The sequence below is a fragment of the Melanotaenia boesemani genome, chromosome 11 (genome assembly GCF_017639745.1).
Source record: "Melanotaenia boesemani isolate fMelBoe1 chromosome 11, fMelBoe1.pri, whole genome shotgun sequence".
NCBI lineage: Eukaryota > Metazoa > Chordata > Actinopteri > Atheriniformes > Melanotaeniidae > Melanotaenia > Melanotaenia boesemani.
The window spans coordinates 29144946-29164173 of NC_055692.1; the positions used below are offsets into that span (position 1 = coordinate 29144946).

At 39.4% G+C, this 19228-nt stretch overlaps 1 protein-coding gene across 1 annotated transcript; it reads left to right on the forward strand.

Moving 5' to 3' along the window:
- Nucleotides 1-7757: 7757 nt before the first annotated feature.
- On the forward strand, nucleotides 7758-13142 carry zgc:65851 (uncharacterized protein LOC321113 homolog). The gene is made up of 4 exons (XM_042000677.1): nucleotides 7758-8498; nucleotides 9820-10137; nucleotides 10376-10500; nucleotides 11132-13142. The coding sequence occupies exons 1-4, from the start codon at nucleotides 7758-7760 to the stop codon at nucleotides 11523-11525; spliced, it is 1578 nt and encodes a 525-aa protein (XP_041856611.1). The 3' UTR covers nucleotides 11526-13142.
- Nucleotides 13143-19228: the final 6086 nt, after the last annotated feature.

Consider the following 19228-nt stretch of genomic DNA (forward strand, 5'->3'; position numbering starts at 1 on the left):
TATCTATCTATCTATCTAATCTGCATGAAAAGAGTCAGGCACTGCAATGCAGCTTATCCGGAGCCGAGTACATGCTTCAGCAGGGTGTATTGACAGAACCTGCCTGCTGTGTGTTTATAGTGCAGAAATGTTACTGACATGATTGTGTAAGTGTGTATGCTTGTGTGTCAGGGTCAGCACTACTGACCCACCTCTCTATGTCCTCATATGTCAGATTAGTCAAATCCAGAAGCTTATCCAAGGCCTGGACACCTAGCTTACTTTGACCTTCACCCCCTGCACCACCTTGATCTATAATACACAGTCATGCAAACTTCCTATTTACTGTACTTAATATTGGGAAAACACCCACATGGCACACCCACCTAAGTAACCCAATCAAGCAACAAATGACGCATGCCATGCAAACAAAACAGCACCAAGCCTTTAGGAGCAACAAAGTGAGGACTTAAGGGATTTAATCACTAATGGGAATTTTGTTGTTCCTGGGTAGTAGATAATGGGGAGTTCCACCCACCACCGCAATTGCAGTGGTTACATGGTGATAATAAGGCTCACTTACATATTAACAGCAAGTCACTTGTAACTGCTATTGTGTTGTTTTGTGATCATGGAAAATATAACGTGAACTTCCTGAAAATGTCAGAGGGTTAAAAACAAAACATCCAAAGTTCATCAGATGCATTAATTGATGTTTTTGCATAAAGTTTAAATAACAGTGATCCATCGATCTCAAATCCAGCTCAACCATGATCTCCCACACATCCTGAGCAGTTGTCAAGGCAACACAGTTCAAATTTGTTTATATTTTCACTTTGTGGACAGAATTTTCATTTTCTTCATAATATGTCCAACACACTGCCAAGTGCCATTGTTACAAGTTCATTAATGTTGTTCACTTGTCAGTTTTGAACCAGTTTATAATGTTTCAAAACTGAGCAACAAGAGCTCAGTTAATCTTTTTTTATCCCTGAATTTCCCTTGATGTACCATTTATAGCATTTAGCATAGCATGAAAGCAACTCTCATTGTCTTATATAATAATAATAATAATAATAATAATAATAATAATAATAATAATAATAATAATAATAATAATAATAAGGGTAGTTTTAGTTATATTCTGAATATGTGACAGGTTTAGTCTGTGGTTCTGGATTTTAACCCCCAATTTTAGATTGTGTAGCTCTCAAAAACTCACAAGCTAGAAGCCGAAAAAACAAAGTAATTAAATAGAAGAAAAGGAAATTCTAATCATTCAAACTACATCTTCCATATTAATCATGCACCACATGTTTTTTTTTAAAGCTCAATGAACAGTAGCGAGTACAAGATGACAACTACAGTCATTAACTAAATTTCCTTCCAAGTTGAATAACTTCACAGAAGCGTCTTTTGGTTTCATCATTCCAGTTGAAATTCTGCAGGAGCCAGATATAGCATGACTCTGTGGCAGAATGACAGCAGCAGTATGTGATCATCCTCCACCATTGCTGATGGCTTAGATCAAGGGATAGAGGTCTGAGTGGGAGTATATGAGAGTACATGCAAACAGATGGAGATCTCTGCTTGGGGGAAGGAGATATCTCTGGGGAACAGAATGAAGCGTGCACATCAGACAAGAGCAATGCATCCAACACTAAACAAAAGCCAGAGAGATGAGTGGTCTGTAGCGAGCTTGAGAGCAACACCTGGCATATCAAAGCACCAAACAGAAACCAGGTTCAAAGGGACAGGACTGAGAGGCTGTTTTGTGTTTGGGCATCCACGGAGATGAAGGTTTTCTGGCTTATTGGATGCCATGAAGTGAATGAAGATAGCACAACTTAATGATTAGTTGTTAAAATGAACATTGATCAAATGGCAGTTTATGGTGACGTGTATGAGAATGTATGAGAAAATAAAAGGAGACCACGGTGGTGATAACAGGGCTCTGTGGGCAGCAAGGACACAAGGTTTGAATGGCAGGGTGAGGAAAAGGTGGCTCAAAAATATGCAATGCTGGAGCTTTCAATTGTTCTTGTAATTATCTAAAACCAAAAAAAGCCTCTTTTTTTCTGAGGATGACTGTAGTCCATCATACTGTGTTGGGTCCTAGGGAGCATGAAGGGGATAAAAAAATTACAATGATTGGGTGAACATTTATAACCACAAATACATGATGAAATTAAAAATGTTAAAAAGCCTTTAAAATGGAATAAACAGGAAATGAAAACATATGCAATTCTTCAAGGAGCATGGCAACTGTAGTTGGAATGATTTGAACAAAAACCATGGTCCCCACCCTATGTTATCCCAAAAATTGATTTATTTTTTATTTTCAGGTGCCTAAGTATAGAATGTTTTAGAGAATGTGCTCATTTCTCCATTAGTGTTCCTATGAACTAGTGAAGCATTAACACTGGTACCAAAAAGAGTCCTCTATTCTTTCCAGCCTCCACCTCTGTTACACCTGGGCTAGTCTGAGAAATTTAAGGCCTTTTTTTATTACATGGTGTCTCTGAGTTTGACTCAGCTTCTGTGTTGGTTTACTATTGTGGGTCATACTATGTACATAAAACATTCTTAAATATTTCAGTCAAGGTTTAAATAAAATGAAGCAGGGCCTCACCTGTGGGTGTGACATTTCAGTAGCTGTGCTGAAGTTTCTGCACAATCCAACACATTTTCATCTTTTTGAATAATTTTGAAGAAGTTGTTTTCAACACTTACAAACAGTTTATAACTCATAAACATAAAACACAGATATCCCACATGTGGACTTGGATGATAAACTCATAAACTTGGAGCAGTGTTTCTCAAATGGTGGCACACATACTCCTTTAGGTATTTGATGACACTCCAGGGGGTACATGAGAAAATAAAAAAAATCTTAAACTTGTTATATCTTTCGTATCTGGTTTACTACATAGATCTGAGTCCAATTTACATCATGAGATGAGTCAGTTCGGTTGGTCAGGATCACTAGTAGAAAAACACATGTATGTACATTTAAAATAACTTTGAGATCTGGAAAAATTAAGCTAATCATAATGTGAAATAGTGTATTTTTCACTCCCAGATACTTGTGATTAAATGTTTTGTGACTTTGTAGATCGATTCTGATTTGTAAGTTGTGATGAATGTGTGTAAATGAATAAATATATAAATATGTAACTATGTTAAATAAATAAATGTGTAAATAGAATGAGAAATAAAATAAGTAGAAAATAAATGTATATGGATTAGTGTATAAAACACAAATATAATGTATATAATAAAGTATAAAATACATATGAAATATGTGAGGACATTAAAATTGATAAAGAAAATGTATAAAATCGCTCAATTTTATATATAAATTTTAAATGAAACCTCATTAAACTTATTTTATATATGTATATACCTTTTTATATAAATATATATACATATATATACATATATATACACACATATATATATATATATATATGTATATATATATATATACACTACCGTTCAAAGTTTGTAATCACTTCCCTATTGAATCCCATGGCAAAGTGACCCCCAAACTTTTGAATGGTAGTATATATATATATATATATATATATATATAATTTTTTTTTTTTTTTTACAGAAAAACAGGATGAAATCGGGAGTTTTCATTATTTATAGACTATTGTTACTGGTTTGACCCACTTAAGATTAAATTATACTGTATATGGCCCCTGAACTAAAATGAAAATTGGCACCCCTGGTGTCAAGTTGTTCTGCAGTGGGTACAATTCTGCAAAAAATGTGAGAACCTCTGACTTAGAGTATAGATTTAGACAAAACCTTTGTTTCTGGGCACATTCGCAATGACTACTGTGCACACACACTGAGAAGTTGCGTGTTTTATCTCTGTGTCACTACAGCTTCATATCTGCTCCCATAAGGGATGCTATCTGGAACGAAACACAAAGTAATGAAGCCTGAACACAAGTTAAATGCAGTAATATTGTTCTTTTGGTTGACATAAGAGAAATAATAACAAAAAAGCATCAATAAAAAATCAGCTAAACATAGGAACTGTTTAGATGACTCAGCTTAGGCCCCACACAAACTTTTAGGGCAATTTAATCCTGAAAGGTTGCATCATTTAACACATAGGCATAGGCAGTTTTTTCTTTCCTTTTTTTTTAAATCTGATTTAGTTTCTATGATTAGGTTTTAAATTTAGACGCTACAAATAAATTAAGTCATCTGTAATGATTGTATGTAGGAATGATTGCTTGAATGCAACTTTTTAAAAGAGAAAATACACCAGATGATAGTTTGCTATTATCTGGTGCCAGGATAGGTTTCAACTTTGCAAAGGCTAATTTATGAGAAGATCTCAACACATGCTCTGTGCTGCTGTGTTCAACATCATCACAGCACATTAAGAAGGTGTTTGGTTTAAATCTTGGCTGGGACCTTTCTCTCTTGAGATATCATGTTTCCTGTGTGGCTTTTCACTGGGTGTTCCAGCATCCTCCCACAGTCAGGTTCACTGGTCAATTTAAAATGATGAGCAAATTCACCATATAACATGTCATAAGGGTGTATTCATTCTACATGTAAATATTCTTTGTTATTCTACTCAACATTCACCATTGCCACAAACCCTGAAAGCTTCTGTCTGGTTCTGCTGGAAGAACAGTGCCCTCTTTTGGTTTTTGTGAGTCTTGGTTTTTGTCAACCCCCCCCCCCCCCCCCCCCCCCCCCTCTTCTTCTTCTTCTTCTTCTTTTTCTTCTTCTCATTTAACATCCCAACATAACATCCATTTTCTGTGAAATCCACCTAGTGGCGCCACCTACATGTAAAGGACAATGTCAGTCTGGTTTGCCAGTCTCACAGCAAGTCCTCTGATATCATCAAATGAATGTGGTAGTTGTTCAGTGATTCAAAGGTGAAGACGTTGTACTTGCATGCTGAGCAGAAAGTTAGTGTTTGAAGTTGCAGTAGATGCAGTAGTTTTTCAGTGCGGGGAGTTAGAGATGTGATGAAGTGATTTTTTTCCAGCAGAATGAATGAAAATAAATATGCAGCATGTCCCTTTGTTGTGCTGCTTGGTATCTATGTAGGAGGTGAGTCTGAGCAAAGCACCTAATCATGTATATCAGACATTTCAGGTTACCTACCATTTCCTGCTGAGTCACTATCACCCCACTTCAATATGCTCCATTGTTACCAGCGATGGTTAAAATGACAAGAAAGCCAAGCTCTCGCTCTCTCTCTCTCTCTCTCGCCCCCTCTCTCCTCTGTCTCCCCCTGTCTCTCTCTCGCTCTTCTTTCTCTCTCTCACCCCCTCTCTCTTTCTCTCCCCCCTCTTCTGACGCCCCCCCCCTTTAATTCAGATACACTCCTGTAAATCTGAAGCCAAGCCAACTGCAGAGACTAAATCTATACTAAATCTGAAGAGCCCCTATTGCTAACTATTATTCCCCATTCCTGTCATTTATGATCAATTTCAGTTTTTTGTTCAAACTCTATATTATTGTCACCATGGACACACATCCTGCATTAGCTCAGGTTCTTGGATAAGTGTGCATCGCTGATGTTACAGTGCCCCCTAGAGGCTGTGATTTTTATGTCTGTAAACTGATATTGTCACAAAGCCAAACACTGATTCTGTATTGTGCTTTTATTTAGTTAAATAAAAGGTGTAACGTGTCATATATTGTTGTCTTGAGCCACCGCTGACTTGTTTTAATAGTGTATAAGATAAAACGTGTGATTTGTTGAAGTTGGTACAGTTAATACATTTGAAAGTAAATATTTGTTCTGAGTTGTTTTATCCTTCAACAAATTTGAACTTTTTTAGACAAGCATTCCTGAAATTTCAGGAATAGTTCTCTGGGCTTTTTAAGGGACTTTCCTTGGATGTTGGCTGCCTTGTTTATGTTCTCCATCAAGTTGATCCCACACTGCTTCAATAATGCTGCAGTCTGGACTCTGGGGAGGATCCATCAGTCCCTCAAACCTGTTGCCACAGATTTTTTTAGACCAGTTCTTGCATCATTCAGCATACCTCAGCCCTGACACTTCATAGAAACCATTTCTGATGAGGCTCCAGTAAAGGGTGGCTCAATTTAAGGACCAGATGCATCTCTCAGGTCCTGTGTCAGGTAGTGTTTAAGGCCTGACACTTTTTTATTTTCCCTCCACTTTTTCAGTTTCCACAATATTCTAAATCATTTGGTTCATTGGGAATTTATTTGGTGGAGCTAAAAAATATTATGTCATGTGTGTCAAACTGTTATCAAAAGCATATGATAACAGTTTACTTATGCTAACATTTGTTTTTAGCTGTACCTAAAAAAAATTGCAACAGTTTATGTCTTTATGAAATCCTGCCAATAATAAAGTACTCAACCGTTCCATCTAAAAATGGCTTATTTGCTAGATACAACTATGGTGAATCCCTTTTTATCTTGAGTGATTCAGTATTCAGATAAGAATGGACTGAAAATTTGTCCTTTGGACAAATATCCTGATAGCATAAATTTTATTTGTTTTTAAGTTATTTTTCAAATATGAATTTATTATTGAGTTGTTTGTATTAATTGGGAAAACAAACACATTTCCTTCGTAAACAAGGTAAATTAAGCTGGCAGAAAGTTGTGCAGCAGATGATTGAACTGTGTTGCAGACAGGCAGTGTTTCACAGCTCCGGAGACGCCTGGTGCGGTGTTCAGAGGTGGGGAGGCTGCAGCCTCCTGGGTGGGTGTCTTGTCCTTACAGGGGTGTGGTCCCTCTTCTGTCTCCTGTCTGGATCAGGACCAAGGCCAGCGTAAGCTCTGCGTAAACGCTGCACAAGGTCGCTTCATTAAAAGAAATCTACTTTGGCAATACCTCAGCTCCAATATGCTCACTATGTTTTTATTTATTTATTTATTTTATTTGATGTATTAGTTTATGTTTTGGTAATCAACTTTAGGCTAGGAGCACACTTCAGCCATTTAAGTTTTAAAGATTGTTCTGTCCTCTGATAAAGACAGCAACCTTTAACAAAAGCATTAATGCGTTAATGATTTATAAATCAGACTAATAAATCTCCTCCCGCTTGTCGATAATGCGGAGTTGAGGAGTGTGAGGGCGGCTGGATGCAGACTGCAGCACCAGAACACACTCTGCCGCACAGCTTTACACATCGATCTCATTTGCCATTCTGCTGGAACAGCAAAGAAAAACTGCAATGACAGTGAACAGTACAGGCTAAGGTAACACGAGACAGTCATGTGGCGTAATAAATGGACTGAGATGTTGAGACTGCGTGGGTGATTTAATTATTTATTATTATTTTTTGTATGCTTGGATTGCAGCAGGTTCTGTCAGAAATTAAAAAGGAATCGTGTGTGGGTCTAAAAAGTCAAACAAATCAGTTGTGTTGGAGACTATCATAAGAAAATAAGTACAGACACAAAATTTGTTCTTCATCTGGAGTTGTTATGCTTTTGCCTGACACGGAGGGCAAAAAAAAAAAAAAAAAAAAAAAGAGAGAGATGCATGAGTGACTCCGTGCTTCCCAAGAGGGTGGAGGCTTTTTGCAAAAGCTTGCAGGTTTCCCCTCATCTCCTGTTGTTGCTGCGTCAAATGATGCACCACGCGCCTTCACTATAAAAGTACCTGTCCTGGCCAGACATCACTTGCATCTCACTTTCTCTCTCTCTCACGCACACTCACCCTCACACACTCCTGAACTCCACACACTATTTTTTTCTCCTCCGTACAAAACAACGGTATCGGCAGGACTCCACCAGCTAAAGCAAACATGAGTTACTCCAGCGACATCTACAGCAGCAGCTCCTATCGGAAGATCTTTGGAGATGCCCCTCGGTCCGGTCGCATGGGTCTCGGCAGCAGCCCGTCCCGCCTGCACTCCACCGGATACCGCAGCAGCCACCGCACCTATGGTTCCCCCTCCATGGTCTCCTCCACCACCTTCCGCAGGACAGCGGCGCCCGGCCGCGTCTTCTCCTCCATTTCCGACTCCTCCATGGACTTGACCCAATCCACCGCCGTCACCAATGAGCTAAAAATCATCCGCACCAACGAGAAGGAGCAACTTCAGGGGCTCAACGACCGCTTTGTGTCCTTTATCGAGAAGGTCCACAACCTAGAGCAGCAAAACAAAGTCCTAGAGGCCGAAGTCACGCTGCTGCGGCAGCGCAACAACGAGCCCTCGCGCCTGCACGAGCTGTATGAGCAGGAGATCCGCGAGCTGCGGTCACGCGTTGAAGAGCTGACGCACGAGAAGAGCCAGATGCACCTGGACTGCGTGCAGATGAACGAGACACTGGAGCGCGTGAGGGAAAAGCTGGAGGAAGAGACCAGGCTGCGAGAGGAGGCGGAGTGCGCCCTGAAGGGCTACCGGAAAGACGTGGACGACGCCACCCTGGTGCGACTTGAGCTGGAGAAAAAAGTGGAGTCTCTGCTGGATGAGATTGCCTTCCTCAGGAAAGTTCATGAGGAGGAGCTGCAGGAGCTGCAGGCGTCACTGCAAGCCACACAGGTAGCCGCCCCACCCCGTTCTGATGGCCCACAGACCGACAGTTGTCACACCAGTCCCAGGTCCTCACATACAGTAATACTGCCGAAAGTTTCTGTTCTCAGAGAAATTCAAGTTTTATGAAAAGTCTAAACGATAAAGGCTTTACAGACTTTTAAAAAATCTTGAAAATGACCTCATACGTTATAATAAATGTAATAGTCTACTATAACGCAGATCTGTGTCGCAGTTCACATAAAAAGGTTAATAGCCGTTGTTTGCCGGACTTATAAGCAAGTTTTTCCTAACAGCCTAAACCTGGAATGTAATTAACCTTCAAAGGGTGTTAAATCTGAGTTCATCAATCTTAAACCAACTTCTCCCCCAACATATGTCCCGCTGAGTCCTCCACAAACTGAACATTGCGCACTGCAAAATTGATGGCACTGCAGTTCCGTTTTCAGCACCACTCGCTGTCCCTCCCTCCTCCCTCCTCTCCTCCAAAAAGCTGGCGCTGTCCAGCGTTCCTGCAGCACCCGCACACTTCGTCTCGCGCCCCAATAGACAGATATTCTGAATGACGTGAGTTGTGTTGTAGCCTGTTACTTATGCGGCCTAACATTTTTAGGTTGTTACAGGCTGAAAGTAACTGTGAGGTGTCACCCAGCGTTAGATGGAAATGACGCCTTTCTCATTGAGTATGCGAGTTCGGCTTACTTGCGCATACTGGTAATCGAGGGGTGTGGTCGTCTCAAGGGACAGCAGGCAGAAATGGACTCTACGCACATTTGAAACTACAAAAAGTACAACAAAACACCTTACATAGAATATTCTGTTAATTTTACAAAAATAATCCAGAATCTTGCATATATATCTTCATAAGTAACTATGACTCTCACACTTCTGTTTGGGATAGTTTAGCAACTCCTGGCGCAGCAAACTGCCGCTGCAGCTTTGGGTCGTTGCCCACTATAGTATTGACTTGAGTGAGGCAGATGATGGTTGCTGGGTAGATTTCTCCAGAGGTGTCTGTACTGCCTGCAGGGAACATTATTGCCATGTACGATATTGACAGCACAGCTTTCTGCAGCAGAGTCAGCAGCTCATTCATCAGTCCTGCAGCGGTGCAGCTCTCATCTCTAAACAGCCTGTCACTAATATAGATCTACTGAAACTCCAGAATACATTTTGAATTAAATAAAACAGCAGATGTATATGCAGACAACATTTGCATCAAATGATCTTACACTCGCTGGTTTATTTTTCTGCGGAAAACTTCTGCTCTTATCAGACTGATGAGCTTGAAATTATGTTGTTCTTACCATCAACTCTTAAACCCATCCAGGTTTCGGTGGAGATGGACATGAGCAAACCGGACCTGGCTGCGGCCCTGAAGGACATTCGATCCCAATATGAGAACCTGTCAGCCAGGAACCAGGCCCAGGCAGAAGACTGGTACCGCTCCAAGTTCGCCTCCGTCACCGAGGCTACCGCTCGCAACCAGGACGCCATCAAGCACTCCAAGGAGGAGCTGAGCGAGTACCGCAGGCAGGTACAAGCTCGCACCCTAGAGATCGAGGCCCTCAGGGGCCACAATGAAGCCATGGAGAGACAGATTGCTGAGATGGAGGATCGCCACAACAATGAGATCAGAGAGATGCAAGTAAGTAAATGAGAGGAGGAAGGGAGACCTATTTTGTCCCTTTTTATTTGATTTTAATGAGGCAATTCATAATTAATTTCCTTTATTATTATTATTATTATTATTATTATTATTATTATTATTATTATTATTATTTGACAAAATATTGACTAAAGTTTGGAAGAGAGACCTGGCAGGGAGTAAGTTAGTACCTGACGTAATTTCTTGTGTGTGTGTGTGTGTGTGTGTTTGTGTGAAGGACACCATCCAGCAGCTGGAGGCTGCCCTGCGTAGCACCAAAGGAGAGATGTCCCGCCACCTGCGTGAATACCAAGACCTGCTGAATGTAAAGATGGCGCTGGACATTGAGATTGCTGCATACAGGTGTGTTATGATAATTAATCATGGACGCTGAAAGATATTTTTTATATTATTTAAAACAGATTAAAAAAACTTTTATTAGAAGCTTCAAGAAAATACAAATAATGATACATTTTTATTCTTTGATTTTTTTTATTTTTTTTTTATTTTCTTCGGGTTTTGAAGAATCCACATCCCGTTTCTAATCCCATTCAAAATCTGAAGTGGTGAACAAAGCAGAAGTGCAAACAACCAAACAAACATAAAAAACTCAAATTCAGGCCCATCTTCAGTTGTATTTTATGTACAGTTTTTTTAAATAATTATTTTTAGTTTTAAGTTAAGGTCTTGTATAGTGACCTAATGTTTTAAGTTGCATGTTTCATGTCATGATTCCAGTCTGATTTAGGAACCTCTGCTACTTTCTCACCCAGTACTTCCTGTTTACATTTACATTTACATTATTTAAAGATGTGAAAATGTTCAATCAAACTCAGCATCTCATGTCACAGTGATCACTCAACAGCAGAGGTGCGGTCTCTGATATCAGAGTTACATTTAATTCTTTAATATAAGACAACCTGAGATAGTAAAAGCAACCAGAAAAGGAGGAGATGTTGTGCTTTTTCTGACATCTGTCTGTCTGTCTGTACAGGAAGCTGCTGGAAGGTGAGGAGTGTCGCCTCAGCTCTGTTGGTGGTGCCTTGGTCCAGTCCGGTTACCCCGGTCTCTCCTATATGTCAGCCCGCACCTACACCCTTGGAGCTTACAGGAAGTCCAAGCCTGAAGAGGAAGAGGAGGAAGAAGAGAAGGCTGATGAGGAGGAAGAGGAGGGAGAGGAGGGAGATGAAGGAGATGAGGGAGATGAGGGAGATGAGGGAGACGAAGGAGATGAGGGAGATGATCAGGAGGAAGGTGAGGGTGAGGGTGAGGGTGAGGGTGAGGATGAGGGAGAAGAGGAAGAGGAGAAGCCAAAGGATAAGGGGAATAAGGGAAAGGAAAAGGAGAAGGAGAAGGAGAGCTCCACCGGGAAGAACAGCAAGAGCTAAACTGCTTGTGTCATCATCACCATCATCACCATCACCATCAATAACTCATTCCACATCCCACCAATCAATTATGGATCTGGTTCCTGTTCACATCATCTCTGTGTCTCACACATACACAAAGAAACATCTGTACACTCCAGATGCCTCACACCCTCGTGTTTTTCTGTCTCTGTTTGCTCTGTGGATCACATGTGATTAGTTCAAACATTAGACAAGCAGGAGCTTTACACACAGTAAAGAGTAACTTCTGAGGCAGTAGAGTTTGAATCTTTTCCACACTCTGCTGATATCATCATGATTTTACATCTCAGAGAAGTGCAGAGAGCTAGCATGTTGCCACAAAGTGTCATGAGTGTGACAACAGAATGTTTCTTCCTCATCTGAGCAACAAGAAATGTGCCATTAATGATCGCACTCCCAGTAAGAGCAATCAAAACCTTGAAAGTAATTATTTTGTCAGCACACAGACTTTTGAGATAAATGCACAGGTCCTGGAGCATGAGAAACAGCCAGTCCAACTTTAACGGTGCTATTTGATTTTACATATAAAAGTTGGGTAGTCCTGTAAGGAAAGGATTTTATCATCCATCATTTCTGATTGCTGGCTTTCATAGAAGGTATGATTTGAGGAAAAAAAACTGCTTCTTTGTGAACTGGAAGTTCAACCCCACATGTTTTGCACAGCAGGTGAATCCTAGTACTTTCTCCCATTACCTTCACTTTGTTTGTCATTTCATCCCAGTTTTGTTTACCACAGTGTTACAGCACGGCAATAATGGTGACTCTGAGCTGAGAGGAAACTGCACATGCAAATGTGACTGGGAGCTGGGTGGTATGCACTGTTAGAAGGGACAGTTCTGCAGCTTCTTGATGAGGAATTGTATCTTTGTGAATGAAAAAAGTAGAGTTTAAATTGCTGCTATATATATTTTGGGAATATAAACAATCCCTCCCATTGACTGATTCATTTGTCAAGCTATTTCTCTCATGTGTCAGAGTTTACGCTACATTTTCTTTTTAAAAAAAAGTCTTTTTTCCCTCTTTTCTCCACATAAAAACATGGTGGTGCTTTTGTTTAATTTATTGTAGTTGACAAAAGGAAATGGGATGAGAGTGAATGAAGCTGTGAGTGTCAGACACTGATATCTTTCAGCTGAGGGTGTACGTTGCAGATTTGTTGTGGTTATAAGGTAAAGAATTACATATAAGGGCTATTTTCACCATAACTTTCTAAACAATTGCCCTGAGATGTTCTTTTTTTAGATTATTTTACTATTGTTCTTCATTTTAATCCTTTGGTCTTGTGTTATTTTGACAAATGAATCAAGCAATGGCCGTGAATGCATGGCCTGATACTTGGAGCTTGAATATTTGCTGGATGGGATAGATTTCTGCTTGTTGTGTGTTCAATTAAAAAGAAAATCAAAGAAAAAAAAAACTTGCCTTAACCATGAATGAAAGTTAAAATAAAACATGTTTCCACCTCTTCCGCATCTCACTTGTTCCTGGGGAGACAGAGGAGTGCCCACACTTCTGCTATACTACTGTGACTGTATATGCTGCTGTCTCATGCAGTGATTTTCTCTTTAAGCCAAATAAAGACATTTATTAACCAAACATTAGCTTGATCCTTGTGTCTTTGATTCAGTTTAAGTTGATATCAAAACATCAGTGAGAGCAGAACTGAAATCAGTCTATAAAAATCTTATAAATGGGTGTGATGAGACAAAGCGTGAATACTTTATTTCTTACTTATGCACCAATCCTAGTGGCAGTTAGGTCAAACATGTCTGGCATAGTTGAAGTTTTCTACTATTAAGTGTAGAAGAGAGTTTTTATAATTAGAAATAAATGTGTAATTAATTTATATGTACATTGTTGTACCAAAAATGCTGACCATGACAAAATGGAGCCATCGCTTTATTTGATCACACATGACAAGACCAGCCGTTGCAAAGGAGGGTGACACTGATATGATGACTGAAGTTTCCAAAGAAATAATAAAACTAAAATCTGTATCAGTAATTATGACTGATGTCATCAGATATTCCAACTAAACTATTCACACAGAGGCTGAAATGAAAGTGACTGATTAGTTGTTTATATGCTTTTAAGCGTTTATTCAGAAAGTTACATTTCTGACTTGTGCAAAGTGAGTCTGTGCATTCATTTCTGGAAATTAACAGAAGAAGAAAAAATGTTATGCATTAATAAAGAAGATGAGCACTAGCCATATCATCCACTGCAAGAGGTTGTTTTAACATCCGTTTCTAATGATGCATCATTCTCAGCAGCTCATCGATCTTCTGCCAAAGATCTGCTGATAAAAATTGTGGAGCAAAGTGTGGTGGATGTAAATTATCCTTACCATATTTACTTATCAGGAATAGAATTTCCTAATGAGCAGACAGACAAAATGATGTATATTAATAAAAATGTGCAGTCATGTAAAAACAAATTTCACTTGCTTTTATAGTTTTATTCACCAGGACATAATAAAAACCCATCGGGTCCTTCAGGTCTTATAATTAGATGAATACAGCCTCAGACGAACATCAACAGATTAGACCTTGTCATTATTTATTTAACAAAACCAAAGCCAATGTGCAAATGCAATGTGTGGAAAACTAAGTGCAGCCTTGTTGCTCCCACAGGGATGAAGAAGGTGATTTATTGAACTAAGTGTGATCACCTTCATAAAAGCAGAAGTTTTAGCAGTTTGATGATCTGAAGCATTCAGGCATGTGTTAATAACAGATTGATGGTAAGTAAAGGTTACTGTTGTTGCTCAACACTGTGGGAAGAGCTTTAGTACCATAATTAAACTATTTGGAGTCCATCATTTTATAAAATCACTCAAAAGTGGAAACCATTGAAGGCAGCTGCCATTCTTCCCAGTAGTGGATGCCCCAACAAGTTCACACCGAGCTAAGGCTGTTCAATGCCCAGAGAAACTGCATTTAACCCAAGAGCTACATGTTAGACTCTGCATGCCCCAGTTAGCAAGTTAAATGTTAAAGTTTGTGTATAATTTGAAAAAACAAATAAAAAGCTGCGTATCTAGAGCAGCGTCCTTGCAATGTACAGATAACAGCAAAATGAAGATGTTGGGCCTTACTGCAATGTTTTCTTCAAACCAAACACACTTGGACTTGTTTTATAACCCCAGAACCTGGGTGCCATTCTGAAGTCAAATGTGAGGCCATTTGTCTGACAACTACAGCTTGACTTAAACTGGGTTATGTAACTGAACAATGATCCCAAGTCTGCAACAGAATGGCTGAAGAAGAAAAAAGAATCAAGTTGTTGTAATGGTGTTGTCAAAGCCCATATCTCAACCCAGTTAAAATTCTGTGGTCGGACCTTATTATTTCTTTAAACTGCTGGAGCTGAAAGTGTTTCTACAAGCAACTGATTTATGGCCTATAATCAATTTTTAATTTACACTGCTTCTGAAGAGGTGTTTTCTCAATTTTAAAACCTAGCAGTAGCCACGTTTTTCACTTCACAACATTGTAAAATGAAAGTTATCTGAAAATTTCTTATTTTTAATTATATGGAATTTCAAACTTAGCTAATTGTACTTGGTTTATTCGATTTTACTGGTTCTTCTTTTCTCATTTTTGTAATTTGTATTGGGAAAATGAAATCATTTTAACAGATGAATTTGATGTAAATGAGCTTCCAAGTGAAAGAGGGCGTACTTTACTTTCACGGGACTATGTGTCACTCTGCTCTGCAGATTGTCACTTGGTGTAAAATCATTTATTCATTTAGCCAAAGTGGCATCCAAATTAGGGATAGCATGCAAACTTTGATACTAGGAACTCAGTAAATGCATTAAGTGCTAAATATATTTAAATCTATTTGAAATACTGAACAGAGATTACATGTAGAGTAGATACAGAAGTGCAGAGGCCTGTTTAAAAAACACCCCTTTCAATGACACCCTTATATAGTGCATACAGTAGAGCTGCTCTGACTTCAGCTGAAATCTTGCTTAAGTATCAGTGAAGGAAGCAAAGAGGGGTGAAATAATTAAGCAAAAATCAAGAATTTTCCTCAGAATTTGTTGTTCTGCTACTTCCTTTCGCATGACTGCCTGCCTCATTACCCTCCTGTTAGTATCTAGTAAGGAAGCTGGATAAAATCTGCTGGGTGTTTCTACTGGCTCAGCTCATCTGCTGCCTGTCTGCAGCCAGAGGTAAAAGATGGGGTCGGCTGAGATTGATGGCAGATGCCTGCAAAGGCCCACCGGCAAAGCTGTCACTGGCAACAACTTCATCACACTCTGAGACGGTTTGTTTATTTATTTGTTTTTCCTGGGACCTTTTCTGGTATTAACACTAACTTTGTTGGGACCAATGATATTTTTTGGTAAAGCCCAGTCCCAGTCTAATTCCAGTTTGGAGTCCTGATTGGTATTTGGAATGAGTTAATAACTGAGTCCACGTTACGGTGAAGGTTTGGGATGTACACTGAATTAAATTGTTTTGCAAGCTTGTGTGTGTGTGTGTGTGTGTATACGTGTGGGGCAGATAAAGTAGATAAGCAGCACAGTTGCAAAAACATTACCAGTACTAAGAGACAATCAATAAAACTGACACAAAATGAATAAAGCAATATGAGAGAGGAGCACAGTCAAATGTTTTTACCCAAAGTAAAAACGATGAAATGTAGAACGTGTAAGTTTGAGCCAAAGAAAACAGAAAATGATACAGATAGTTTGAGACAACCCACTGTCATGCTGAAACAGATTACTAGCTGCATTAACGCTGAGTTTAATGCATTATATAGCATATTCATGATGGTTAAATCCTTTCAAATTACATCTTTATAATGACTGACCAGCTAATGACATTAAATAAATAAATAAATAAATAAATAAATAAATAAATAAATAAATAAATAAATAAATAAATAAATAAATAAATAAATAAATAAATAAATAAATAAATAAATGTCGGAAAACTTCATTGTCTGCCAGACATATCCCATGATATTACCACTGGACGTAGAAATGGATGCAAATGGGGACCACACCCTGCATGAAGCGAGACATGACTGAAGTTTTTAAACTAAGAAGGCAGCAAATTTGTGCTGCTGCTGTAGCTTTGTCCTCCCGGCCTCGTGAAACCAGTGCAATTGATGCTCATCTGTCCTCCGTGACACAAGAAGAGTTATGACTCAGCATGGACCTCTGCCGTGGAGAATCAGACAGGGATCATGTCAGAGGACAGATTTATTGAAAATTCAAGGGTCCAATCAATCCTGGAGCTGCTCTGCGGGCCTGTGGCCCCACAGGCTGGACTATGGACTCGCCCTTCAATTGGCCATGTTGCTGCTGTGTGAGCGCTCAGCTCTGCTGTCAGCAGATTCTGTTGTTGTAGAGGTGCATACATAATTAAACCTCTCCTCTTCCTCTCCTACTGTTCTCTTGAGACCCTCAGAGATAAAGCAATAAATACTGAACCACAGAATTTAGCAGCCACCCTTTCCTGTTCCTGTTTGTGGGAGTTAACAGGCATGTCAATAATTTTTTTTCTCCTTTAAACACACACATGCTGGTAAATACACTACTTAGTGTCCTTGTCACTACAAGTATTGAGTTCCTGTGTGGACACTTGGTTAATTGGGTTTTCTGGTGTTTTCTTGAATAAAACGTGTTTGAAGTAATAACTTTCTATTTGTACAAATAGGATTATTAAACATGGAGAAGGAAATTTACATTCAACATGAGATAAAAGTCAACCGCTGTCAGGGAACTAATTTTCACTTCAAGGATTCCTCTTTCACTCCTTGTCCTCCCCTCATCCTTCTGTCTCGGTGTCCGTCTATGGCTCCCTCTCTCTCTTCCCCTCTCCCTGTAACTCTATTTCTATATATAGACTTCTGCATTGCAGATGTCCCACAGCCCTGCAGTTCTGGAGGAGCTGCTGAGGAGTCTCAGCCAAAAATTTGGGCTGGCTGACACACAGAATCCAGGCAAGCAGAAACAGCAGACTGGCTGTGCACCACAGGATGGGACAGTCACGCCATGCATGGATGGATCACAGTGTACATGTGCTGGCAAGGCATCGCAATGCAGCAAGGATAAAAAGCCACTGCAGCCCCAATCTTTGGATAGGTGGGTGGGTATGAGAGTGTGAGAAGCCGTGGTAATTTTCTGCAGTATTTCCTCTGTGGTTTTGCTTCAAAAGAATTGGCTGAAAAAGACTCAACTAGAAAATGATTAATGATCAAAGTAATAAGAGTAGCCTACTTTTAAAAAAAAAACAACACTATTCATAATTATCCATTACTAGATATTACATGATTCATATTTTAAATAACAATGAAGACATGAAAAAGACCAAAATGAGGCCTCTTGTTAACCTGTAATCACTATGTGTTGTTGTAGATGAGGAACATGGAGAAAAAAAAAAAAAAAAAAAGAGGAGGGGGGGCTCATTGAAAATAACCTTACATAATTTTGCTTAATTAATTAAAACAACAGCACACTCAATTAGTCAAAGACTATTATAAATATTTAAAAGACAAGTAAGGATCTGCTCATATCAAAGTCTCTGTGGTAGATGATAAACTAAAAAAAAACTCATTCATTTTTTTTCTCGGCCAATCAATCATGGTCTATATAAGTAGAAGATCATCACGGGTGGCAAATTTGCCACTACAATTTAAAAAAATGTGGTTAAGTTAAAGAGAGACAAGCTGCAAAGACAATAATTTTTGCTAACTTATTTTTGGTTTGCGAGGCAAATATTTGGATCTAATTTGTGAGCACAAGACAAAAAATAAGTTAACATGAGCCATCGGACTTTTCTTCATTGGTAGGAAAACAGGATATAGGTGCTGAAATTTATTGAAGAACGCACAAACTTAAATGGAAATACAATATAAAAGTAAAAACCTGAGGTTACACAATTTTAATGATGTTGAAAGTTGATATTTGGTGTGAACGCCTTTATTCTTCAGCTCAGTCTGAACTCTCTCAGACAAACTTTCTTGTAACTTCTTCAAGTAGTCTTCAGGGATAGCTCTCCAAGCTTTTGAAGGACTTTGTGAAGCTCTTCTTTGGATGCTGGCTGCCTTTTGCTCTGTTCTCTGTCAAGATGATCCCAAGCTTTGTCGATAATGTCGAGGTCCGGACTCTGGGGAGGATTCATGACTCCATCAGACCTGTTTCCACTGATTTTCAGTCCTGCTCTTGTCTCATCTTACCTCAGTCTTTTCTTTTCGTTTCCCTTCCTTAAGAAGAACTTCTTGACTGCCACCCCTCTACAGAAACCATTTCAAATAAGGCTTCAGAAAATAGCAGATGTGTCTCTCAGGCCCTGTATGAGGTCTCTGCTGGATTGTTTTTTTCTCCAGTTTCTTCCAATTTCTTAAGGACATCACTTTTAGAAACCTTTCAGCTGCCACAGTGTTTCCATCCATCCATCCATCCATCCATCCATTCATCCATCCATCCATCCATTCATCCATCCATCCATCCATCCATCCACCCATCCACCCATCCATCCATCCATCCATCCATCCATCCATCCATCCATCCACCCATCCATCCATCCATCCATCCATCCATCCATTCATCCATCCATCCATCCATCCATCCATCCATCCATCCATCCATCCATCCATCTATTCATCCTTCCATCCATTCATCCATCCATCCATCCATCCATTCCACCCACCCATCCATC